This window comes from Uloborus diversus, chromosome 10 (genome assembly GCF_026930045.1).
Source record: "Uloborus diversus isolate 005 chromosome 10, Udiv.v.3.1, whole genome shotgun sequence".
NCBI classification, from domain to species: Eukaryota; Metazoa; Arthropoda; class Arachnida; order Araneae; family Uloboridae; genus Uloborus; species Uloborus diversus.
Genome location: NC_072740.1, coordinates 92,386,867 through 92,414,061, shown reverse-complemented (window position 1 = coordinate 92,414,061; position 27,195 = coordinate 92,386,867). Strand labels below are relative to the sequence as shown.

At 31.6% G+C, this 27,195-nt stretch overlaps 1 protein-coding gene and 1 long non-coding RNA gene across 4 annotated transcripts in view; one reads left to right on the top strand and one right to left on the bottom strand.

Annotated features, from left to right (window-relative positions):
* LOC129231380 (uncharacterized) overlaps positions 1-27,195 on the bottom strand; it is a 90,344-nt gene that overhangs the window by 39,783 nt on the left and 23,366 nt on the right. The window lies entirely within an intron of this gene.
* Positions 4,347-27,195, top strand: part of LOC129231379 (NGFI-A-binding protein 1-like) — a 163,423-nt gene continuing 140,574 nt past the window's right edge. For all 3 annotated transcript variants that reach the window (XM_054865678.1, XM_054865677.1, XM_054865676.1), the window contains exon 1: positions 4,347-4,874. In XM_054865678.1, the coding sequence (XP_054721653.1) occupies positions 4,742-4,874 (133 nt within the window). In that variant the 5' untranslated portion in view covers positions 4,347-4,741. The remainder of the gene's footprint in view (positions 4,875-27,195) is intronic.

Here is a 27,195-nt window from a genome sequence, read left to right as displayed (position 1 = left end):
TGTACGAAAGATCAGCTCCAATATGACCTTATTTTAATTTTTTAATTAATAATGTTTTAATTTCCTTTTATGTGTTAAATAACGTTTATTGATTCTAATTCATTGTAAAAAAGATCAGATCTAATTGTAATTTGACCTTGTATTTGACTGAAAGCAGTTCTTAATAAGAAGGCTTCCAGTTTCACTTTAATCTTATATCCTTTTAATTTCGTTAACATGAATATTGTTTGAGATTTTTCACACATTTTTATAGGCTAATAGTGTATATATATATATATATATATATATATAAATTTTTTAACATGTACTTAATTTTCTTACGTAACGCTCACTTCTGCTATTGCGACACATGCAGCATTTTGAACAACTCAAATGTTTTTGTAGTGTACGCTTGACTATATTTCTTACTTTCTTTGTAAGAAAAATAATTTATTATTCTTTTAAAGTTTACATTTGAACAAAAATGTATTTTTTCCCCATCAATTGAATTCGTTACATTTAATATTTACCTCTTTATGTGTTATAGTTTGAGGAAGTTCATTTAACATATTTTTTTTCAATTTAATGAATTACTGTGTCCTGGTAAAGGTCCTATTATTTAGGGAAATAATATGTTGGTCGTTTTTGAATACATGCTATATGTTTTGCACAAATCTTAACAGCAAGTAATTTTTGAATGAGTTGCTTGGTTAAAAGTACCAAACTGATAAGTCTTATCAGATTTTGCTTTGAGTTAGTTTCTAAGGTTCTTCTGTGCCAAAGCTACCATAAATAACTTAAATGCGGTTTTCTGCAGCTATTTCCTTGTTTTAGAAAACATAAACATTTTATTGAATAAAACCGAATAGTCTGATAATTTTCAATACATAAATTACTGCTTGTCTAACTGCGCTTGTTTGGATAATTTTTAATTAAATTCCTTAAATTTTTTACTGAATATAAATGGTAAGTTATGGTTTTGGTATGGGAAAAATAGACACATTAATCAAATATTTTATATCTTTAGAACTCATTTTTTATTAAACTATTATTAAGATTCAAAGTTATGGCGAAATTTTCTTTCTTTTTTATTTCTCTAAATATATGTTTCAGAAATCTCATGTCACACAATAAAATCGAGTACTAAAATGTTTCTGTTAAAGTACTTGGTTATTCAATTTAAGCAATAATAATAGTATTTGTTGTAATTATATTATCGTGTTGGTATGGTAAAGTATTATGACGTCGTAGAAAAGTAAGAACTTGACACCAATCAGAATTTCAGTTTGTGGCCCCTGTAACTCTTCTGATTTCGTATCAGTAGTACATGTATCTTTTCTAATGGAATTAAATTATATTTTGCTTTATAATTTATAAAGTATCCTTTGGTCAGTTTTAAATCTATAGGAATGTATTTCAAGGCATTAAACGCTGTATTTGAGATGTATTGCTGCTGAGTACTGTTACATGCGTTACACTGCTTGGCAAAAAAAAAAAAAAAAAAAACTTCAAAATGCTTCTGTCACTATTATTGCTGATTCTTATGTAAAGTGACTCCCTAAATCCAAATATGACCTCCGTTTTTCCTCATCACCCACCCCATTTTGGAAATAGTGCCCCCCCTCCCCCATTTTTATTTTTATTATTATTATTATTATTATTTTTTTTTTCAGTTTTCGACAGTTTCATAGCCATTATTTTTGTTTGGAGGAGAAGCAAGCATTATATTAACTGTAACATTCTTTTGATGGGTTAGAGAAGTGAAAAGTTCAAAAGCATCAAATTTTGTAGGAAGGAGGGAGACTCATGAGTGCATTCCCCTCTGAAAAATTTTAAAATTTATCCAAAACTTTTTTCTGTTTTTTTAATTTTTTCTTTTTGAAACCAGAGTATTAGCTTCATTCCAATGAGCCCGGTACCACTATATCAAGAAGTAATAAACAATGGGGGTGGTGCACTCCCAGACATCTAACTACACATTAATGATGTAAGCATATTGAATTGCATGTTTGATTTCAATTGTATCAGTGGATGTAACTTGAATAAATATAAATAATATGGGAAGGTTCTTAAGATATTTGATGCGACTCGTAGCATGCGATACTTCGAAAAATTTTTTGGAAAAGAGAAAAAAAAAAAAAATACAGTGTGAAAATTCTTTCGAACCATGGTGCTCATAGGAGTGAGTTACCTTTGTTTTACTCCGAAAAATAAGTGAACAAAGTGTGAAACAAAAATCCAGGGAAAAAAAATTGTTTTCTATGATTTTATAAAATATTTTAGGAAGGATAGGCACTATGAGTCTCCCCCGCTTTTCCTTTCTACAAATGTTCATTCTTTTGAATTTTTCACCTCTCTAACCCCTCTAAAGAATGTTAACTGTTAATATAATGCTTCTTTCCCCTTCAAATAAATATATAATGGCTATGAAACTCAAAATCTGAAGAAAAAAAAAAGGAAGAGCGCTATGTTTAAAAATGGTGGGGGCTAGGGGACATGGTGGTAATATTTATTTTATTATTTAATTATTATTATTTTTATTTATTATTTATTATAATTTTTTGCCGTGCAGTATTGTAAGAGGGGAGGAAAATCTCGATTTCTCATCCTACCTTAAGATTGTGGCCCCTCGTAAAAACACCCTCTGTGTCTTTCGTCTATTTCTATGCATTAATTTCAAAAAAGCAAACATGTTCCTTTTTTGATACATATGGAAATAATTTTGTTTTACTTTCTCAAAATGTCTGCTGTAAAACACCTGGAATAATAATGTACCTCACCGATTAAATGTAACTAGCAAATATTGAAATTCACAAGAGATCTCGGTTTTAACATTTTATTCCACAATTGTTTACTTTTCCTACCTTAACTACTTCCTGTGTGTGAGCAATTTTCGTATTGCTTAGATTTCGGTTTTGTAGTTTGTTTTAGCAAGCTTTTGCTTTATCTAATCTAATCTAATCTTTAAATCTGGATCTTCTGTTATAAAGTTTTCTAGCTTAACCGTTGAGGGCCATAAGTTTTGCGGTAAAGTATAAAAATTAGCGATGTAAAAAAAAAAAAAGTATATTTTTAAAACAATAACTTATCATTAATTTTTAATTTTTGAACTTAAAGGACACGTGTGCCCCATAGTCCTTAAAGGCAGTGGCCTACATAGCATTTCGTAACCCCTCCGACGAGGGCAAGAGGTATGAGGGCGCACGCCCTGAAAAAATAACACTGTGTTTAAAAAAAAATCTTATGGGGTTGGGGGGGGGGGAGGCGCACCGAAGTCTATGTACGCTACTGCTTAAATGCGATTTTTCAATGGTAAAAATTTTTTGTAAGTCCTCTACTCGGCTGTCACTTTTGATTTCGGCTAACAGCTTTACACTGAACTAGGTGTTAAGGATAGGCTCCGAAAACCATATTACTTTTTGTCTGCAATTTCTCAACTGCGGCACATTTTAATGTTTGACCCGTTGTTGAAAGTGAATCCTTTCTGTGGCTATTATTTTCTGTCTTATTCCAGAAGGTAACTTTTGACGCTGTTGAATTTATAAAAAAAGAAAGAAAGAAAACAATAAATAAATATTATTGCTTGAAAAATATTATCCTTTTAAAAGTATAAACTGCAAAAACAAAAATGTTACGGATTTATTCTTCTGCCAAATTGAAAGAATGCTTTAATTGCTCCTTTTCAGGGTTTTTTTCCTTCCTAATTATAACGTCAAAGAGGAGAAAAAAAGAAAATATTCGAGTGTCTAACGATAACTGATCTTGTTCACGAAATACATTTTTAACCCACGCTTTTGAATTTACCTCCATCGCGAAGAGGCGCCTTTTTGAATTTTTGTTTGTCTGTAAATAAGCACCTGACTCATAACGAGGGCACTTAAATGAAGTTAAGTTATCGAAAAGCGCTCCGAAATGAAAACTAGAAGTAGCGGATTTTGTCGCTGTTTGTCGCGCGAAATCAAAAATCTTGATCGCACGATTCTCGTGTCTTTGCGGTTCCGAACGGCAGCCTCATTAACAAGAAGCCAAAGATTAATTTATCTGATTGGCTTAGGCGGCGTAAATTTTAATTTTCATCCCATTTGCAATGTTAAAAAGATGCAAATGAAAGCATCTCCTTAGTAAGGAGCGCTGCGAGTCGAGCGCCACCTATGCCAGGATGTTGTTGACGAGGTTACGCTGATCGGAGGGGAAAGCAGCAGTCGCACGAGGTCTGTGCTACGAGTAACAACTACACAACGACCCTGTTCGCGGTGTTGGACTTGTGTTTTTTTTCTCCTTTGACTTTCACTTCCTTAACTGTAAACCCGTTATCGCTGGCACTAAACAGCTGCCGAAGACTGTGATGTTTCTTCTACGGCGAACTGTGTGCTTGTTTATTAAAGAACACTTGTGCACAGTATTTAATAGAACATCTATACTTATTTATGTCTTGATGACATCGTGTGTCAGCTGATTTCGTGTCGGCTCGCGGTGTCCGATACCAGATGTCAGCCGGACGATGTTTTCGAGCACAGGAGGGAGAATTTTTGACCCGAAGACCCCTCTTGCCACGACAGACGACGCTTTTCATAGCAGACGACAAAATGATCTTCACAACTGTGTCGTTGGCGAAGTAGGGTTAGTGGAGAAACTCTTGCCCGACGGTTAGCGGCGAATCCACCGGTGTTTACTAACCTCTCATATGGTGAACAGTGAGACCTTACAATAGTTTTGATTGCGTTGTTAGTTTTTACTTTAATTTTATCCCGATGGTACTTTGATGGATCGGTCAGTTCGCGAGCCTGTCGATTTTTGTACCGCATCCAATTCCTCGGACGTTCCGGGACCAAGCTCCGGACCTAGTACGCCTCTTTCAACCGGACGACTTCTCTCGAGAAATGCGAATGGGACAAGTAAGTTCGTATTATTGCATCCCCTCCTTCTATATATCTTGCATGTGAAGCATCCATCCGTATAACTGCATCAGATGTTAATTTTTGTTTGTTGTTTATTTTGGTAATTTTTGAGAAAAAGTTTTATTTCTTTGCTTTTCATTCCAGTTTTAATGACCGCTACTTCTTTATTAATTGACTTTCTTGCTAAATATCTTTTTTTACCTCTGTGAACATCACCGTCCATAGTATACTGGAAACATATGTTTATTTATATTGTGTCCACTCTTGTTGATTTTCTGCATTTTTTTCCAATATCATTCATATATTTATTACAAGCATCTTTCTGATGTATTTTCAAATATTGTTGCATTGTAAATGCATTATTTTCCAAGCAAAATACAATATCTTTTATATTAATATTCGATTTTTAATTTGTTGTGCAGTTATACATCCCCGATATGAGTACAAATCTTGAGTGGTTATTTAATTTTCTTAATTATGATTCTTCATTGAACAGTACTTGATATCATCAGCTCACGCTTTGGGAAGGCATGTTGAGATTGGTCTATTTTATGCAATTGATATGTAGCTTTCAATTATGTTGACCCATCACATTCGATATTCCTATTGTTTCTCCATGAATGCTGTTGCATTATTTCCAATTTTTTTGTGTTATAGTGGCCTTTTGCTTTGTTGATTTAGTGGTCAGTTACTTGATTGTTTGTTTTCCCATTAAGAATAATGATTAATATCCAAAACGCTGGCAGCACATAAATGTTGATTATAAGGTACACGAGAAATTTTTAGCCTAGGAGAGAGGGCTACTTATGTAACCAATCATTGAGCAATCAGTTTGATTAAGGGGGATCGGGCAGTTATAGGTGACAAATTTTCTATTATATATTTAATTCTGTAGAATTCTGCAGACTTTCTGTAAATATCCTCAAATTAAAAAAAATACAGTTTTAGACTTTTGCTTAAATAATCAACTCCATTAGTACTATCTTCTCACGCAAATATTTTCCTTGTGCCTTATGATCAACAATTTTGTGTTACCTCTTGGTCTATGAGCATGTGCGAAGAAACTATTTTGGCCTTAGCAAGGAGCTGGTTTGAATTTCGTTACGTTATTCTCTTGATCCTATATTTTCCTTGTCTGAAATTTTCAAAGAAGTTCCTCTACGTCGATTTCTCCTGCGTAGAACATTTAAGATTGCTTGTGAATCGATCTTGCTTTAAGCTTTGAAATGCTCGTTTCATTGTTTTCTGTATGATACTTGTGCATTATTTATATTGGATAAGTGAGATTTCCTCCATTTAGGGCTAAATACATTTAGTTACTGTTCTCCTTTATGAAATTTTAAGATCAGATATTTCAGCTAATGATAAGAGAGCCACTGTATGGGTGCCGAAATACTTTGGTTTTAGTATGTGATGTTTTGTTGAGTTTATTTATTTATGCATTTGTTATTGTGTTTATTGGTTTTGATGCGTGTTTCATTAGAGAGAGTTGCATGTTTTGTTTTGTCTAGTACTAGATTAACTTTATTTTCATGAACTGTAGTGTTGGGTTACGAGCAACAGTATAGGTTTTAGAGTATCTTAAGTTATGTTTCATCTTTTTTCGATTTGGTTTCAGGTAAATAAATTTTTCTGTTGATGCTTATGTTTATACTGTTGGATTAGTTGGAGAGAGTCAGACTGCGTTAACCATTCCCCACTACACCAAATGTGATAAGATGATAAATTTGTCGAAAAAAATTGTGATATGGAAAATTTATTGCAAACGAAAAATTCTCCGAAATGTTCACAGAAAAAATCTCCCTCATCCTCAAAAGACTGTCAAAAATTAAGTTATACTTTGTTCTCTGATTAAATATTTCTACAGAAAAAAGTCCATCCTAATCAGTTAAAGTTATTCTTTGGCTAAGACTTTCAAAATTTGGCTAATTTACTGGCTAACAATTCAAACTCCTTAGCGCAGTCCCTGAATGTTAATTTGCAAACGTGTATTACAAAAACTGACGAAACCACTGTGAAAGTGGTTTCAAAGTTTCATTATTCGACATTTGCATGAGTATACCTAATGGCACCCCTTGCTTGCAATATTATAGATTCACTTCTGAATCGAAGGGGGAATCCAGTTTCTTGTTTTGGGGTCTTGTTTGTACTATACATTTATAAGCTCTCAAATGGAAGTGGGTCGTAATCGCTATACTTGGGCCCAAATGAGGGTTTTGGGGCTCGTCTCAAAAATTTCTGTAGAGTGAAATCCTCAAAAGGCAGTTTTCGAAGGAGGCATAGATAGGGGCTATGACCCATGGCTTGACTGAATCGCATGTGCGTGTCTAATTGTTTCATATTCATATAACAAAGAAAATTTCGTCGGCTCAAGTATTATATTTGTATTTCTTACTATTATTCTTGGATTTAGATATCTTACTGTTGTTCTGAGGCGACGATTTGTCTAATGCTGTAAAAGCTAAAATATCCTTTGCACCATGATAAACTAACGAATGAAAATTGGCACTTTTCAGGAGAGCCAAAACAACAATTCTTTTATACTTGATGAGTTAAATTATTCAGTTAATGTTTTAATTTTTATTAATAACTTTAAGTGTAAAACAATTGTTTGAGGTGGTTATAACCAGTAGTCAGCCCTTTTTAAGTACTACAGCGAAGCATTGAATTTGAAATATGCGATTCGTGATTTTTTCAATCATAAGTTTAGCTTGGTGCTGATGATATGTTCTATATTTCTGTAGGCTGTATTGTGTGACGCAGGGGTGAATCAGTCTTCTTGGTTTGAAGGGGATCATTATTGAAAAGGAAAGGATATTTTGTGCTCAAATAGGCGGTTAGGAGCGTTTTTGTTTAAATGTAGGTCTTTAAAATACAGCTTAGGCTATATTTGGTCTCTTTTGGGTGGGGTAGTGACCCTTCTTTTAGATCCGCTCCTGACGTGAGGTTTATACCCTGCTTTTTAATATGTATTGGATTTTCAGTCTTCTAACATCAAGTTTTGCGTGATTCTAATTAGTGTAATTTGGTTGTGTTAGAAAAAAAATTTAAATTTGGGCATCAAAACAATCATGCTATGTGTTATTTATAATTTTATAAAACAGTTCTTATTAAAGAACCTGAAGAAAATGGTTTTCTAGTGACAAAATTGATAGTATATTTTAAAATAATTTTTTCAAATTTATTCTTCTTGTCAATTGCTGGTCTCATTTAAGATGAGTCAGAAATAAAAAGCTTCAAATAACTTTAAATTTTAAGGCATTAAATTTGGTGCCTAGGTTTGCAAATCTAAGCATAAAATAAATATTTTGGTCTAATGCAATGACCTCTTTTCTCTAACACTGGTTTTGTTTCCCGTTTCTGTATTCTTCTGTTTTCTCTGAGTATGCCTCTTAATTTACTGATAAATAATAACTAAAGCGAGTTGCTTTGTTTACTAATTCAATTGTTTCAGATTTTAAGGTTTCCCATTAAATCAGAGTTAGGTTCATAAATCTAGTGATATTCAATTTCATTTTGTGATACATTCTATGTAAACAGGTGTTCTGGCCAAGGTGTTGGCTAAACCTTAATAAGAGAATATGCATATTACAGAGTATAAGAATTGTGAACCATATTAATTATGATCAGACGCAACGGATCTTTTAAGTTTCTCATGTATGATTGAGACATCAGTGGTGTAGTGGAGGGGGATGACCCATTGTTAATACAGTCGACTCCCGCATGGCTATAACGCAAATTTTTCGAATTTATAGCTGACGCAAATTCCTCGTCCACAACACGAATTATTTTTAGAGGAAGTATCGGCTTCGTTATTGTCTACTAAATACTGGTTTCATGAATTTTATTACATATGTTTAGCATCACTAACAGTGAAAGTTCCCACACCAAACTAGTCTACACATCGCGCTGTTAATAACTACTCAGTATCTTTTTTTTTTCATTCTAAATATTAAAGTTGATGAAATACAATTGCATCTTTTAGTGCACTGTTTCATCTAAAGTTTGTGAAGATGGGACGAAAAACAAAGTTTCTGACAAAAAAGGGTTAAGATTCTCAACATGAATGAACAACTACCAAACGTCAACGGTAGCACAGTACAAATATGAGTGAATCTACCATACATACAATTAAAAAGTCGAAACAAAAAGATATCCGAAAAAGTTCAGAACCTAGTTTCAGTATTGAAGCTTGCAGGGTAATTTTTAAGCAAAGTAAATATTATGAAAATGGAAGCTGCTCTTGTATTATGGTTTAAAGCATAGACTAATAATAAGAGTAGACCGAGCTATGGCAACCCTTTTGCTGCTCATAAACCAAACCATGTGACTGGTGGATATCCTAGCAACAGCGGGCGTTGATCGTAGCAGACGATCAACGGCCCGGCCGTGATAAATAAAATAAATAGAATTGATGGAACACGGAAGAATGATCTTTTATGGAGTCCGATTTGTAAATTTGTTATTCTAAGATGTAAATATTTTGTTAATATAGTGAGTTTTTCGTTTAGATCGTATTGTGCATTTTCTTTAGTCAATTTCAATAACTGTATAAGCAGTTAAAGATACAAGCGACCAAAAAGAATCAGCAAACGGTAAGATTTTTACTCAAAATTTCAATTTAAGATACCAATTAGTACATTTTTGCGTTAACGCAAAACGTTTACGCCATTACGTTCACGCCAACGCTGACGTAGCAGTTCCAAATGAAATAAAAGTTACTGAAAACAGTGATCAAAAACTAATGCCAAAATAATGCATAGCTAAAAGAAAAACAGTTCAATCTCTGCACCTGGAAAAAAAAATTATAATAAAAATACATTACGTCTTGAAATACATGTCGAGTGCCAAACTATAGATAATGTTGTCATCTAGCAACCATGCCGCCAAAATTTTCGCCAACCTTTCCACCAGTCACATGATGTATCCATGAACCAATTTTTTCATCAGTAAGTCTGGGAAAGCTCGGTCTACTCTTATTATTAGTCTATGGTTTAAGGATATTAGGAAGATGGGCTGTTGCCATAAACGGAAACTTTTTAAAGAAAAGGCAAAGCAACCGTATTTTAAAATGTATTAGATAACAATTTGATAATGGAGTGTAAATCATCTTATTTTTTACTCATAAATATTATTACTAATTCACTGTACAGTACTGTTGCAGTGCAGCATTTTATTATTGTTACAAATTGTGCGTACCGTGTTGTTTTATATAAAACTTTGATCATTCATTTTGTGCACCTTAAAGTGTTTCATGTTGAATAAAACAGTTTTTTATATTTTTCAAATACAGTAAAAGTTTAGTTCTTTAAGTAAGAATGTTTAATTTACTGTTGAGGAATGCTTTAAAGCAGTTTTAGGGGTGCTTATAAGTGTGAAGGAATTTGGTATGCTTCTAAAAAAATCATACCGACACTTTTCCACAACACGAAATTTGGACTTACGCGAGGAGTCTTGGAACGCATCCCTCGCGCAAGTCGGGACTCGACTGTATTACTGTTTGCCTACTATCTTATATTTTAAGGCAAATGTCCCACCACTTTTTAATTTAATTAACACTTGCTTGTATTTGCGATCTTCCTGTCATTTAATTATTTCAGGACATTTCCACTAGGGCAGGCATGTCATTTGAAATTTTTCCGGTGGGGGGAGGGGGAGACAATGGTTGTACACTCAATGCAAGTTTTACTGGAACTACTCCCACTTATGTATAAAAGTTTTTCTTAAAGATTTATTTAAAGAAAATTCTATTAATTGCTTTCGAGTGATTGGCACCTTTTATTTCCAAAAAGTTATTGGAATGATATCCACCACATACCTAAATAGAGTAAAGCTTTCAAAGGGGATAATACTTTTTCAAGAAATGAAACCGAATTATCAAGATAACATGTAGATACTCTAAAGTCTGTATATTCTGTGCCACTGAAAAAAAAAATAAGGCTGTTTATGTAGAAATAGGTCGTAATGTTAGAAATTGCTTATATTCATGCATTAAAATAAAATTTTAAAATTGTTTTTTTTATTATTATTTTTAAATCAATAGCAAAGATTCATATACAGTGGCCGCCGCTTATATGGATCACATTTGTTCTAAACTCTTTTGATTCCATAAAGCAGCTAATTTAATAAAGCTTGATTTAGTTCAATTTTTTTACGATTTGATTCATTTAAGTCCACTGTAATAGGCTAAATGTTTCTTTTCGTATTTATGATGCGTGCTTGTAATGTACACTGCAAAAAATACTTTAAGGGGGTACCATCGACAGAGGTCATGACACTGACTGCTCCAGTAATCAAGCAATTCTCAAATTATGATTTTAAGGGTCTTTTTTAAGTGGCTTTGTAGCTCTTGGTACTTGACTCTTTTTGGTACTGGTGTGTGATAACTTACTTTAAATTAACAATTCTAAAATCTGAAGCTATTTCTGTTTATTTAAATTAATATTAACAAATCCTAGTATAGAGCTCTAATTTTCTATTCAATTCCAAAACGCATATATATATATATATATATATATATATATATATATATATATATATATATATATATATATATATATATATATATATATATATCCAATTTTAAACTAAGTGTACTGGGGAGGGGGGTGCAGAAGGAGAGCCTTAGCTATGTACTTTAAATTTATACAAGATTTTCATGTTCATGTCAATAACTACCTATGATTTCTACTTTTGATATTTGGTTTTGTTTTCAACACTTTTTTTTCAGCACTAATCTTAATTGCAGACTCCCTGGTTTCAGGTTATTGACTTTTTAAACAGCTAAACATTATTTTAATATATATTTCTAAAAATATAGATTTGTTATTGCTTTTATAATTTATTTTTCTTGAAATATATGGCTTAGTTGTGTACTAAATGTAAATTTTGTAAAAATTTTCATACAACCGGACAAATACTTTACAGCTCATTTGCTGGTTTCGATTTATTAATGGCTAGGTAAATTATAGATATTTTTGAATATATTTATAAGTATAGATGTGTTACCGTTTTAGCTACAGCCAAACTGATTTACAATTCGAATCAAACAAAATATCAGTAAATTTATTCTCTTTTATGATATCCTTTTCTTATTGAATAATATTTTAATTTTTATCTCCCAGAAATGAACTGAAATACATATGGGTCAGTCTCTTAACTACCAGCATAGACCAGTATTTGTCCCTGTCATTGCAATGAGTAAAGAATATAATATAAAGTCAGCATTTCTGCAGTCTTTTGATAAGATTTGGGGATAAGATTTTGGGAACATCCGAGCTTATTAAGACTTAAGCAGTTAGATTTCAAAGTGGAGGTGGGTTTGCTTCTTTCAAGAAGGAAGGAGGGGGGTGGGGGGATTCTACGTCAATCGTTGAGAACATGAAGCTAAATTTGGCACAGGTTTCAAAACCGATTTGTATTTTTTTTCTTTAAAATGAAGAAATTAGTCTTATCAGATATTAAATGGAAAATATCATAGTTAGGAGTAAATTAAAACCGTGTTAAAATTTACTTAAAAGTTTTTAAGCGTTTTTTCAAAAAGTATAAAACATTAGACCATTAAACTTATTCCATGAACCTTAAGTCAAATATAAAACTGGCAATAGATATTTTGAAACATATTTTGCACCATATTTTTGTCCTTATTTAAACTTAAGTTATGTGGCTTTAATACTTTATTTTACTTTAATTTCTCACTCGTTCAGTTGAAAAATGACCCTAATTACAGCTTCACTTCATGTTCATTCTTATTCCAAATGGAAGCATATGAAAACCGTATGTAAATTGAATAAATTAAACTTATTACCATTTCTTGGTTTTCTGATCCTGATAGTAATACATCTTCTCGAGTACATAGTGTCAGAGTCACTTTCCCCTTCTTGTTCAACTGACATCGTCGGCGGCATTTTCGGATTTTGTTAGTTGCTTTCTAATTTAATTTTTCTATGTCGTGTACAAATCCTTTAGAAGGCATTTTCAGATCTGACTTATGTCTTTAAAGCCTCTCGTGGCGACCATAACGCAGCCATGCTAATGAAAGAAAATCCTTTTAGCTTCTCTCACCATACATTTGAATTACGTGGACTGAATTTGTTTTTTGGCGCGCTTTTGTTATTTATACAGGACTTTGTTATGGGCTGGTTTATAATCTTGTTTTTAACATGCAATAAAATGCTTTAAGATTAATCGTTTCGTATTTTTGACTTTTGCCGTTTTTAAGCTTAGATGATGGAAATGTTTTTATTAACGAAAAAATGTTCTTGAAACAACAGAGAACATAAGTTATATTTTATACAGTAAATTTAAAATTCAAATTTTGCTATCTAAAATATCGTATCTATTAGAACATAAGAAATAGTAAATAGATATGCTGTTCAAATTTAAATGACGTTATAATTTCTTGTTTTAAACAGTTTCGTTTTTGTGATATTTTTACTTCTCTTTATTCTAATCGCTGAAATATTTTGTTTAGAATTTGAAATGAATTCGCGTATTTTCGAAAAAAAAACAGGTAATAAAAAAAGTACTTCAAGTAAATTGAACCTTTGTGCGTAAGAAGTAAAATAAGAAATAACAACGTCAAATAGCACAAATTGTAGATTATTACAATTGTGCTGCAGTTATATCTTTTGCTCGTCTGCAATAATCTGCAATTTGTATTGTTTGACGTTATTTCTTATTACACTTTAAGTGTTTTCTAAATATATAAAAAAAAGTTAATCACCGAAAAAACTGATCAACTTGCTTGATTTTAAATGGATATGTAATGAGTTACGATTGTTCTTAGCTATTGTTTTGAAACAGAAAAGATTGTGAGGAAATCAATCCATTTTGAGAAGTTCTCTAATTGTTATAAATTAAAGTAAATTAAATAAAAAATATTTTCAATGCATTTTACTTTTTTTTCAATTTAATATTATTTAATCACTGATTTTTAAATCGTTTGTCTTCCGAATTAGCTATCAATAAAATTCATTTTCTTCGAAAAGTATCCTAAAATCGAAAGACGAGCAAAAGACTTCATGGAAAAGTTTCAAGCTATGGGGAGGTCGTTAACATTTTTAAAAAGTTCACCCCTTTTTTGCGCGGTTCAATCCCTCTATACTGTGAGGGCAACTACCCTTTCCTTCCATAGGCATTTACAGGGAAGCATTTTTTTGCTAGGATTCTCCTCCCCTCTTACATAGTGCTAACTATTGCAGTTCGAGGCTTCCCTTCCCCCCTAGTTTTAAGAGTTCGAAGTTTCACAGCATCGAGTCGTGTATCGGAGCGCAGGTTTTCGTCGCTGTACAGAACCCTGTGTGGGGTCATAGGCCCCTCATATGCAACCCTTTAGCCAGGTAGCAAACACGGGGGGTTGTTGGCCCTCTGTTAACCGCTTCCATTTCCCTTCAGTTTTACTTCCTTTCTTGGTTTAGAGTTCATTCACCACTTTAGTTCCTCGTATGTTCTTGAATTTGTATATCGTGAAACGAAAAGGCGAATGCTCTTAAAATTTTAAAAATAATAATAGCATGTGATAGGAAATAAAAACTGAAAATTGGTTCAACAAATAAATACAATTAAAAACGAAATAAAGTAATAAAAATAAATATGAAAAATTAAAAAAAATATAACAATTAAATAAATGGATAACATTAAGGAAATAAATAAAAATTTAATAAACAAATAAAAATTAAAGAAATAAATAGAAATTAAATAAATGGATAAACATTGAGGAAATAAATAAAAATAAAAATTTAATAAACAAATAAAAGTTAAAGAAATAAATAGAAATTTAATAAATACATAAAAATTAAAGAAATTAAAAAAATAAAAGTAATTTCAAAAATTCAGGCGAAAGTTAGCCCTCCTATAGTGAAATCTCACTTAAAGGACCATTTCTTGTTCTGGAAAAAAATCTTTAAGCGAGGTGCTTGTATGAAAGTGCATCAAAAATTGGAAAATAATTAAAATTGTAAATAAAACACCACAAATAACAAAATTTATAACATTGCCGTCTTTATAAAAAAAAGTCGCTTTCGATTCCTTCAAAGATAAAAAGGCAGAATTTCTCTTTTGACTATGAGCTAGTTTTAGGAGTCAGAAACTGTGATTTAAAAATGTTTTAAAGCCCTATTTATCATCGATAAAAAAAATTAATTAATAGTAATAAAAATAGTAATAAAATTAAAAAAAAAAAAGCGGAAAAAGAAAATGTTGGGCACCCCCTGCAGTAGATGTGGTCTATCGGAAGAATTAAGTAAAACTTTAAGGTGTCTCAGTATGGCATGCCGTTGGGATTTTTCGCAAAACCCAAGATTGAGCTCATAAAGTTCCCAAGTTCGAGTAATAGAACCCAAGATCATGTAAAGATGAATTATTGTTCACTTTTTCGTAATTACTACTATTGTAGTGGTTAATTACTAATCTTAAAAATAATAAATTGAAAAATTGATTATGATATAATCTCTCAATAAATTTTAGAAACAATTTAAAAAAAAAACTGTTTAAAAAATGTCATCTGCCAAAAAAAAAAAAAAATTGTCTTGACTTGATACAATTATACATGTAGTACAAGATAGGCTAGAAATTTTGGAGCACAAATAGGGAAATAACATTCAGGGCTTGAGCGGAGAGTTTATTTATTTTTTTTGTACCAAAGCAACTTTTTTGAAAATGTTACTCAAATGCATGCTGGATTGCATAACCAAAATTGCAATTCTGATCTCTTAACTATTCAAATATGAACTGGAAAACTCTTATCAAAGAGGAAATAGACTGAACGTAAGCAAAGAACATAGGCGGGAGGGGAGGAAAACAGTCAAAGGAAACATGGGGAACGAAGAATTGAAAGAAGAAACAAAAAAGCTGAGAAAGCTTCAAAGAATTTTCAAAAAAGAAAAAATAAAATCTACCCAGTCATAACCAAGATGACGATGCTGCTGACATGCTGTTCTACGTCTACTAAAAGCTAGTGGGTGTCGTGTTAGAACAGTTTCACACGGTCCCATAACTCATGCTGGTATAGACGAGGGTGACGAGCAGTTTTAGTATGAGTATATTTTGTGAATAGTTATTTTTGACGTGTTGGATTTTTTTTTATTTTTTTAATATCATAACAGTTTAAAACTGCGCCACTCTGTAAATAGTTATTTATGATGTTCTGATTTTTTTTTCTTTTCAATTAAAACAGTAAATCCAATTAATACATAAAAGCATAAAATAAATAGAATATGTAAACTTAATTTTAAATGGTATTTTATATTATTAAAAATAAAATTTCGATGCAATATTTACAAGTTAACTGTTTAATTTAAGGTCTTATAAAAAAAAGTTAGGTATGTGAAATGACTACTTTTTAATCGCTATTTTTGTCTTCTTTGATTTACTTTTCATTCTTATTCATTTATTACTTATTCATCACATTTCAAATTCTATTAAATTGCGAATTTCTAATTTTACTGAATGTATGTTCTTAGATTCAGCTAGAACAGAAATTCCCAACTTGTGGGTCGCAACCCCAAATAGGGTTGTGAAGTATGCCTGTTGAACTCGCAACATTGTTCCTTCTTTTAAATTATTTCATGATTTAGAACTATAAAAAACTTATTTCATGAGAAACAAAATAGCCTGGTTTTTATTTACCTTAATAGGAGCACGAAGGCTTAATAATAATTATAATAATAAAGCGAAATAGAAGTATTTTTTTTTACAAGTGAATCCATGTTTGCTCATTCTTCCAGCATAAACACCACGTGAAAAAAAAAAAAAAAAAACGAAAAAAGCGCTTAGTTCAATTACTCTTGTAATGTACACTTTCGTTGCGACAAAGTTACTGTTATTAGTAGGAAGAGGGGGAGTTGTACAAAGTGGCCAACACCTTCTACTGTCTGGCCGCTTTGTCTACGTTAACGCCGCAACACAACATTGTCGTTTAAAGCTAATAATCTTACAAAACATTGTCATTTAAAACTAATAATAGCATTATAGAATTAAATACACAAGCTGAGCACTTACCATACATCAAGATGATTAAAACAGCAATATACGAGTATCTGAGTGACCGCACGCTAGCTGGATCGGACTGCTGAAAATAGTATCGAGTGGAACTAATTTGGTGTTTTCCACGAACCTCGGTATTTTTTGGCCATCCTTGCCCTTCTCCACGTGTTAGACCTTTGTTTGTAATTTCCAATTTGTATATAGAAATATGTTTTTAGAGAAGATGTTAGTAGGGTTGAAGGTGAAACACCCAAAGCCCTTGGTCAACCTTCATATTTGAATATACAGTATACGCCGGTTAATTGAATCAACCGCTTTAATGAATCAAATACTCAAAATCGACAAAATCCAGTTTTATTAAGTTTACCGCTTTATTGAATCTCCCGCTTTGTGATATCGAAAATATTTAGAACAAACATGATTCTTATAAGCGGCGGCCATTCTTTATAAATCTATAGCTGTGTGAAGGGATTGTTTTGTACTCCCCCCCCCCCAACCCTCTTGTGAATATCGTGTTAATTTTAAGTAACTTAGGTAATAAATCGAAGATCGTTTTAAAAAATGAATTAATCATGACATATTAGCTGACGCTAATTGCATGGATTGATAGTTTTGAAATTACTTGAAATGATTCTTTGTTTCGCTAATTTTTGGTAAAAATGAAGGCATGTGTAGGAATCGCAACCAGTTGAATGTAGTTCACTCGCATAGATGCTAACCTAATTGTAATTGAAGAGAGATGATATTTTTCTAAGCAGAAAATTTTAGAGCTAAAACAAAATATAGCTGAGTAGCTATATTTTAGTACTAAGAGTAATAGAGATAATCATTTATTTGGTGAATGAATCTAAACTGTTCTTATCCGAGTTGAACTGATGTAGAATCCTCTAGCTCGGTTAGCTCACTAATAATCACATCGAGGAGAACGTTAGTGTTTCATAAGCAGAAAAGAAAAAAGTGAAAAAAAAAATCGTGGTTTGGCTCTTGATTTACATCAAAAAGCACTAAACGTGATGATATATTTTGGCATAGGTAAATTTCACTTTACCGTATAATGTATTTCTGGTTTGGAAGCAAATAAGAATTGTTGCATTCTCGCCAGCACATTCATTTTATGTCAATGACACATCAAGCTATGTGTCATTAACATTTTCGTACTGAGTCTTGATTTTTTTTTTTTTTTTTTTTTTTTTTTTGAGTCTATTTAAGAACATGCAGCATGATATTGTTTTCCGTAAATAAAATGCCGAAGTATTGTTTCAATTTCTTTGACGGGGCGAGGAGTCTCTCTCTAGCGTGCAAGTGCGGCCTAATATTAATTCTTTAGTTCTTCAATCGATATTGAAATCGAAGCGTATTGACTGTTAGATAAATGGTTTCATAATATATCACCCTACATGACGTGTTCCTTGTGTGTGTGTGTTTTTTTTTTTTTTTACAATTTTAAAAGTATTTTCAAACCTAATCAATGAAGAATTTAACCCTTTAAGGACTAGTGTGAGACAGATGTCCTCGAAGTTCAAGTTTATGTATAAATTACCAGATGCGAAAAATTTATAACTATATTTTTTCCATTTTGCTGAGACACTAGAATCTTAATATAAGTAAATAATAAAAATAATAGTAAAATAAAAGAAAATTATAATAAAAGTTATTGTTTAAAAACTCCCTGTACCTTCTTTCTTTCTCTTTTCCTTTCTTTCTTTCTTTTTTTTTCTGAAAACACTGCGAATTCATTTTCTGCATCAGAGCCTATTGTACTCAAAGGGTTAAGTTGCAAATATCATAGAAGTCAATTTTCCAAGATATGGTAACAAAAAAGTTTTTCTTCCTTTTTTTTTTCTTGTGGAGCAGGCGAAATTTAAACGAATTTCATTCCCCCGTTCTGTAAAAATAGTAAATAATGTTACAACTCATCTTACATTCGCCTGTCAAATTTATTCATCAGTTTCATTTTTTAAGAAGACAGAATAAGATCTGGCGCCAACGATTGCTTGCTAACTCTTTTGCTCGTTTACTAAGCAACTTCGACAATTTTCCTTGTTTCCATCACTCTTCTCCCTCTACGTGTTTTTTTTCCTCTTCCTTGTTATGTTTCATATGAGAAAAGTAGATGTTTTTTCAGTTCTCTTTTTTCTTCCGTCTGGTTTTTCTTCAGCCGGCGACCTTCTATTAAGAGTGAGCTAAGCAGTTTTTGTTGCTGCTCGTCGCTGTGCGCTCCCACTAATAAAAAAAATAAAAAAGGATAAAGGGAAAAAAAATCATCCGTCTAGACAGCGAACAAAAATAATGGTTCGCTCTTAGAACGCGAGCCACTCAATTTAATATTTCTCCTAAAGACGATGCGGCAAAAAATATTTTTATCGTTTGAAAGAGAACTACAAAAAAAGGGGAAAAAAATCGTCTGTAGATTGAGTTTCTAGGAAATCGTTAGTTCTCTGTACTACCCCTTTTCCTCCTCCCCCAGATTTCTATAGCGTCGGGTATTTTTTATTGGAGTTTTTCTTTCGTTTTTTATGGGCGCTTCACGGAAAAAAACATACACACAAAAAGACTAAATGAAGAAAAAATTCCAGACAGCTTACCCGGAGTAGCTATCGATCTGTGTTTTTATGTTGCTTTCTATAGGCACGCGCCGTATTTTTTATTTTTTATTCGTTTCTTTGAAATAACATTTTTTTTTTCTATTCCCTGCTATTTATATTTTTTCCTTCACGTTTATAGTTTTTCTTTTTTTTCTTTTTAACTTGGCGGATCGATATAATAAAACGGTTTGATGTTGCGACTGCTTTTTATTTCGCAATGTATCCTGTTATGAATTAAACATTTTATCTAAAAAGGGCATATTACTTATTTCGTTTATGAGTATTTTTTTCCCCCTATTTCTTTACTTATCTTCCGTGTTAGTTATATGTGTGTTGCGTATGTTGTAAATGTACTTGAATGTATACATAGGCATTGTTCTTGTTTATTTATTTTTTTTTTTATGTTCAAGTTCGCTGTATTATATGTGTACCACACGCTATAACGTGTCACTGATTCCTTTGTATTCAATTTTGAAAAGTACTACTACATTTTCTGAATTAGTTGCTCTCACTACGTCCTTACCTATTGTCCCCCCCCCCCCTCCCATGCTCTTAAAGGGTGGCGTAACAGTAAAACAAAAAGCCTTGTTTGTATGTTCGGTTTACAATTTAAAAAGTATAAACATATAGAACTGTTAATTTATGTGTGATGGATTATGTGTGCGCGTATGATCTAATATGGTAGGACGCAATGTAAGAAGCAATCGGAATCAAGCATCCCAAAAGAAATCTTGGTCTTGCTTACATCCTACAAGGGCTAGGTTTTTTTTTTTTTCAATTTATTTGCTATTCAGAGATAAGCATTCATGGTTATGATTAAATAGATAACTCCTTGTGGCTTTTCCCCTAGAATTATTCTTAAATATCTAGAATGTTTCCTACGATGTGATCTACGTAGGAGTCTACAGTTAGGACAACATATTTTTTATCATTCATCTAAGTAATGTTAATTTGAGCTGTTCATTTTGGTAATTCACCCAACTGTACGTTCTCCCATGCTGGCTACTTGCATAAGATTTATGTACATAAAACAATAAATAAAAGATCTTGAAAATATGATGTATGAAAAAACTATTATTTGCTGTAGACAATACGGTAAGAATATTTTATGGTGAGCACACTGACGAAATTGTTATATTTTTGACGGCACATAGGTTTGCAATTAGTTTATACTGAAATGTTAAAATAGTATGTCTACGATATGAATTCAAACACTCATTTGATTGAACAGGTGGAATGTTGAAGAAAATAAAGAACATTGTGCTTACCCCTTTGAGGACCATAAACTCAGATGTAGAATACTGAAATTTGCATTGTTTAAAAATACATATTAAAAAAAAACAGTAGGGTAAAAGGGGCACATGTGAACACGGCACGTTTAACAAAAATAACATCAAGCAAAAAAAAATCTTCAAAAATGCTCAAGTACTAGTCCTACAAATTGACCGAACTTTCAGAACAGTTAGCCAGTTTATGTTTCTGTAACGACAAATTCTTTGTTTTAGCAGGTGTTGTAAATTTTATTACCGTTTTTTTCACGCGAAAACATTTTAAACTAACAAGCTAAATTAAATTTATTGCAAATTATTGTATGAAATATTTTACAATGTTTAAAAATTTTTGTTGAATTAAGAATTCTTTATTTTGTGCAAGTTAGTTGAAAGATAGATGATAGGGCGCTTGTGAACAACACATCTAGGGACACACGTGAACAGTTCCCGCACTCTCTGTAATATTAATATTAGTGTGATGTATTACTATTTTAAGTGTCAATTAATGTGTAAATATTTATAGTTAATGTTTTTCTACCATGTCTTCTTAAATTCATTGTTAATTATTATTATTATCCAAAATACTTGTTTATTTTTTATTTTTGAAATTTCTTGGTTTAGTTGGTCAACAGTAAAATATTATAAAGCACAGCAAGTAAAAAGACAAAATATTTTTGTTTCATTAAAAACTGAAGTTAAATAATTTTAAATTACACTATTGTACTTCTCATGCAACTTAAAAGCAATATATAATAGGAATCTTCGCATAATAAAATATTTTTTACCATATAGACTTAATATATAAATTTTTTTCTTGTTTATTCAGTGATTAGAACATGCTACGAAACTTTAAAATTTGACAGTGAGCAGAGTTATATATTTGGAAAAAAATGTTTTCTTAATGCCGCGTTACTGTAGAGTTTAAACTACCGCAGTATAGGTTACAAATCTTTCATTGTAATTGGTATGTACGTAACGTTTCATATTCAAGAGTTTTTCGTTGAAATATGATGCTTGACCTGTATTTTTAAATGGTGTTCATATTACCCCATGCTCTTTCACATGTGCCCCCCCCCCCCCCCCCCGCAGAGGCACAAGTGAACAATTTGAGATTTTTTAAAAATACCATAAAGTAAAGAAATATTTTTTTAAAGAATGTCCAAAAATTGCATGACACAAAGAAAAGACTATTAAATCATTGGAGCATTTTTGCTCTCAGAAATTGATCTTTGGGAATATAAGGAAGTGAAAAAAATTGTTAGCATGTGCCCTCTTTCTCCTATATTTTTTCATCAATAACCTTTTTTTTTTTTTTTTTTGCTAACATTGCAATTCTGGTGAAAAGCATTAAAGAAAATCTATAATTGAATTAGTTAATTCTATAATTCGTAAAGTGCACTTGAACTTAGGAGACAGAATGATCCCATAATGGTCCCTAAAGATATTTGTCTTCGTTCAGTAACATGTCGAATAATTAAACTCGGTCATTACAATGTAGCAGATGAGATTTTGACTATTGTCACGATTTTACAATCATGTTTTTAAAAACTAAAGCATTAAAACCTTTAATACGTACTTATAAACAAAATTTAATACAGGGGATTAACCCAAATGTTTTTCTCGCTTTTGAATTGTGATCTAATGTTGCCACTTGAAAATTTACTCCAAAAATCGTGTTTGTGTAATTTAAAATGTCCCTGTGGCTATTTATATGCAACTTTTACTATAGAAAAGGGTGGTATGAATGACACGTTTGTACCTTTAAAAAAGAATTGTAACATTGTGCTATTTTTGTTTTGCAATTCATGTTTAAAATCGACAAGATTTTATTTTCATGTTTTAAGAGCGACATGTAAAATATACGTTAAAAGAACAGCTATTCTTCACTATAGTGAGGTTTTTTTTTTAAATTAAACTTATTCTAAGCAATGAGAAAATGCAGGAGAAATAACGAGAAAAATCTGGCATTGTGGCGAAATCAGTCAAGTTTGGCTATTCAAATGGCTAAACATTTCTTATTGCAGCTCTTGTTATTTATTGCAACGCCACTAAGGAAAAAAAAGTTGAAAGATTAAAAAAAAAAAATATTCTAACGCGTAGCCAAAGTAGATATCGATCTTTGAGATAGTCACGCACTTAGGTTTTATTTTTTATTCGCTGTTTTTTCCCGCTATTCATGCTTTATTTTATTACACGAGATATGTCGAATCGATAAAAATAAAAGGGTTTTATGCTACCTTATTTTTGAAAAAGGTTGTATTCGTCAGAAAATTAGAGCCGCTTATTCGTTGCTAGGATTTTATTCGCAATCAAATGAGAGGGAAAAAAGTAACTCTGTTTTCAATTGCAATTTTCATTTGTTGAAATAATTGAATGTTTTTAAAGAAAGGTTGTTTTGCTCAGGGGGATAATGCGTTGCACTGAAAATGCTTTTTATTGTTCATTTTTATATTGTAAATTAAAACCTCTGTCTTCATCAGTTCCCAAACTTTTTTTCCTGAGTAATTACTCGTATTCTAGATTGAAATTAAATATTCAGAAATTGAAGCTTATATCTACTATAGATTCATACTTTCTGCAGATGTAAATATTAGAGTAAAAATTATTACATTTCTTTGCGAACCAAAAGTCTCATTTGTAACGTGGTTTTCGTTTTGCATGTGTTGCACAAAAGGAAGACATTATAGCTTTGTAATTATAACTACAATTTTAATAATATAGTTATATTATTGTTTTATGGTGTTAGCTCTTTTTATCATAATTATTGAAATAATAGTATTCATTGATTACATAAAATTAGTTTTTAATTGAAAAAAATATGCATATACACAATATTAGTGCTATTTATTAGTTACTCGAAGTGCCATAATAAAAATAAGCAACTTATGATTTCAAATTTTTACAAGTGATGCAAACTTTTCTCATTCTAAAAATTCAATTTTCAAAATCCTAATTTTTTAAAGAAAGTTCCTTAATTGAAAACACATTGTTTATATAGTTTGGGTCTTAAATTTGGGTTTAATTCGTCGCTATTTTTTTTCTTTTTAATTTTTTATTTGTGCATTTCTTTGTCGGTTTTTAATAAGGGAAAGGGAAGCACATGTGAACATATGTTTTACTAAGATAACCTCAAGCAAAAAATTCTTGAAAAATTCTCAAGTAATGGCAGTACTAGTCCTACGTCTTGGCCAGTCTTTAAAAGCATTGGGTCATATTATGTTTCTGTGGTCACAACTTGGTCTAGCAGGTGTTGTTTGTAATTTTATCCCTCATTTTTTCGTGAAAACATATTTTAAACTAACTATTTAAACACACTTTATAATGGCAAACTTTTATATGAACTTTCAGACAAATTTAGAACAGTGTTTAAATTTTTTCCCCAAATTAAGAATTCTTCTTTTTTGTGTGTTAGTTCGAAGGTAGATGATAGGGTGCTTGTGAACACAACATCAAGGGGTAGATGTTCCTTTTTTCTCGAAATATCATTAGGGGTCGTCTACAAATTATGTCACGCTTTGAGGGTTCGTTAAAATATGGAAGTTTGTGACAAGAGAGAGGGAGGAGGTAATAAGAAGTGTGACATCACGCATTTTTTCATAATATGCTTATGAAAAACAGTTTGACATGTGACAAGGGAAGGAGTAAGATAAAGTGATATTTTGTGGGGAGTCAAATTTGTTGTAAAATATTTGACATTTATCGACAGCCTCTTAAATATATTTCGTAAGTAGTGTTAAGTTATTTATTAATTTTAAGTGTTTTCCAGGTTCCAATAACGCATATTGGTTATTTTTTTAAGACTGTCCTCTAGTTACGAAGGAAGAGTTAATCATTGTTAAAAAAAAAGAAGAAAAATATGAATTGGTTTTAGTAAGCACGTGCAGCGTGGGGGGAAAAAAGTAATCCATTTAAACTACTAATATGCTAAATTATCCTTTTAACTATTATTTTTCATACATCTTTTTAAAATAGGGTTAAGGATGTTTCAAAATGCTAATAAACTTCTTGCTAATAAATGAATACTTTTGTATCCATCTTACTTCGGCATCCCTCGATGACTCATTATTACTGTTCCCTTTGAGCAATTGCCAATTAAATTAGATTCCCCTCTTTATTCAACGGAGTATGATTGGGTGCTAAAATTCACCCACATTTTACGCGCATTGATCTTTTAAAGTGTAACATTAAGGTTGATTGTGCGCCAGTTTTTTCAAGCATGTTTTTATTACCCACTTAAGAAAGTGCAATTTTCCTTGACTTTTCTGTAGTAAATCCCTCCTTTTTTTATTTTATTTTAATTCATAATTCTTCACTTTTTATGTCAGGAATTACTTTTAATACATTAACTCAAAGCGGCGCCGGTCGCTAGCGAAAGAAATTTTTATTTCTTAATTTATTCGTTCATGTTTTTTTTTTTTATGTACATTAATTTAAAAATGATGAAAAATATTGTGATGGCTTGCTAAATTTATAATGATAAAATCAATAATGTCTCCTCTCCTTTCTGATATTTTTTTCGAGGTGTTTTCCTTTCTTCCTCCGTCAAATCTTATTTTGATGTTGTAAAAATATAAATATAACACAGCATATGATATTTAGGTTTATAATTTTAGAAAATAATAGTAGTTGGCACAGAAAGAAAGTTATTCTCAATCCGCACCATGTTTATACACACCTTTTAAATATCCTTAATGGGTTCTCTTGAGCTACTTTTTGTTTTTAAATCTTATTCAAATTACAAGTTCGTGATTTCATTTCTTGGGAGCTGAAAGGTAGTATATTCACCTTTTGTTTATTTTGTAACATTTTTAAAAGTATGTTAGTAAGAAAACAAAATTGAAGGGCAAGTTGGAATTATATTTTATTTTCATTGTAATGGATCATTTATGTGTTCCTAATGTAGTTTTGTTTAAATGATTTGTGAAATATGATTACAATAAAAATTAATTTTTGAAATTAATGTGTGTTTTATTATGATGTCTCCACTGAACATTTTTTTATCATTAAACATATCTTTATACATCTACTATTTTTAATTTGAAAACCGTGATTTTTTGAACCATGATATTTGAAGAATATTAGTGCACGTTATTAATTTGTATAGCCAAGGTATTTATTGAATAAAATGTTTTTCTTAAAGACTCGGGGTTGCCGCTGGTTCTTATCCAGCCAGGAGCGCAAGGATTCTTGGCAGCTTGTAAACCTGCGTCGTTTCTTAAGAAAATGTCTTAAAAAACTAGAAAAATTGATTAAAAGTTTCGAATATTATAAAATTTAAGATGCATAATTTTTTATGTGGTATAGCGTGTCAACTGCTACCTTGAAACTTTATTTTACATCTTTGAATGAACTGAATGCCGAATTCAAGATTTAAAAACACACACTCAAACTAAGAATATTTCTTATGTTTCAATCTATTTTTTTACGCATCTATATAGTCTTTGTTGAAGAGCTTGACACAATTCTTGCTAAAAGGCATTAAAACTTAATAGAATTTAAAAATGAAATAAGTTACTTGATTCTTAGCCTATTAATACCAGATGGGAGGTTTGCTTAAGTGTCGATCTTTGCGAAGGTTCTGAAAACTTAATGAATTTTAATTGCACATTATCATATTTCAAATTCATACCTTTGTTTATTTGCAAGTCGCATAGGTTATAAGCTTGGGAGTCTTTTTACGTTGAACTATCACGCCGAAAGCATTTTTAATAAATAGTTTCTTAGATGTACAGTTTTAAGTGACTTATGGCACATTAGCAATTCAACAAGCATCGTATTTGTCATTTATGACACATGTCACAAGAATAACATTATTCTCGCTGAAGTGAGATTAATGAACTCCAAACAATTCTCCAACGCCCTACGTTTAAAACATTTGCCAGCAATATTTACCTTTACTTGTCTTCTACCGGCTCATTGCAACAGCTTTGTTCAAACCACGTGCTTTTCAACAATCCTGGTGCTCAAGCGAAAACAAATGCTTTTCCCGCGAAAAAGATAGCCTTCCCAGCAATTAAGCAGCGATGGAACGATTAATCACTCATCACTGTTCCACATGATCGCCAGTCCTTAGGGAAGAGGCTCTCCTTTTGAGTTCGAAAAAGGCTTAATCAAACGACAATGGAAGAATCGAATCTTTGTTTGGCCACGCGGCGACATTGAATTGGATGACATTGCCTCCTTGTTTTGCTCCATAACGATGCGGAATTGTTTGGAATGGCTTTAATGGAGCGGGGCGCGAGCGCTCTTGCTCTGAGGTTTTTTCCCCTCTGACATCGTTGGCGTTTATGCTGTAAATAGTAAGTTATATTTCAGCTTGTTAAAGGATGATGTTAAGCTGAATGTAGATTAGGTAAGAGGAAAAGTGAATCGGATTTAGCTTGAAGCGGAAGCGTGTTTTGCAGATTTTATAAACTATGCATTTGCTTGATTTTAATCTAAGATCGTTTTTGAACTTGTTTTGACTTCCATCAAGGT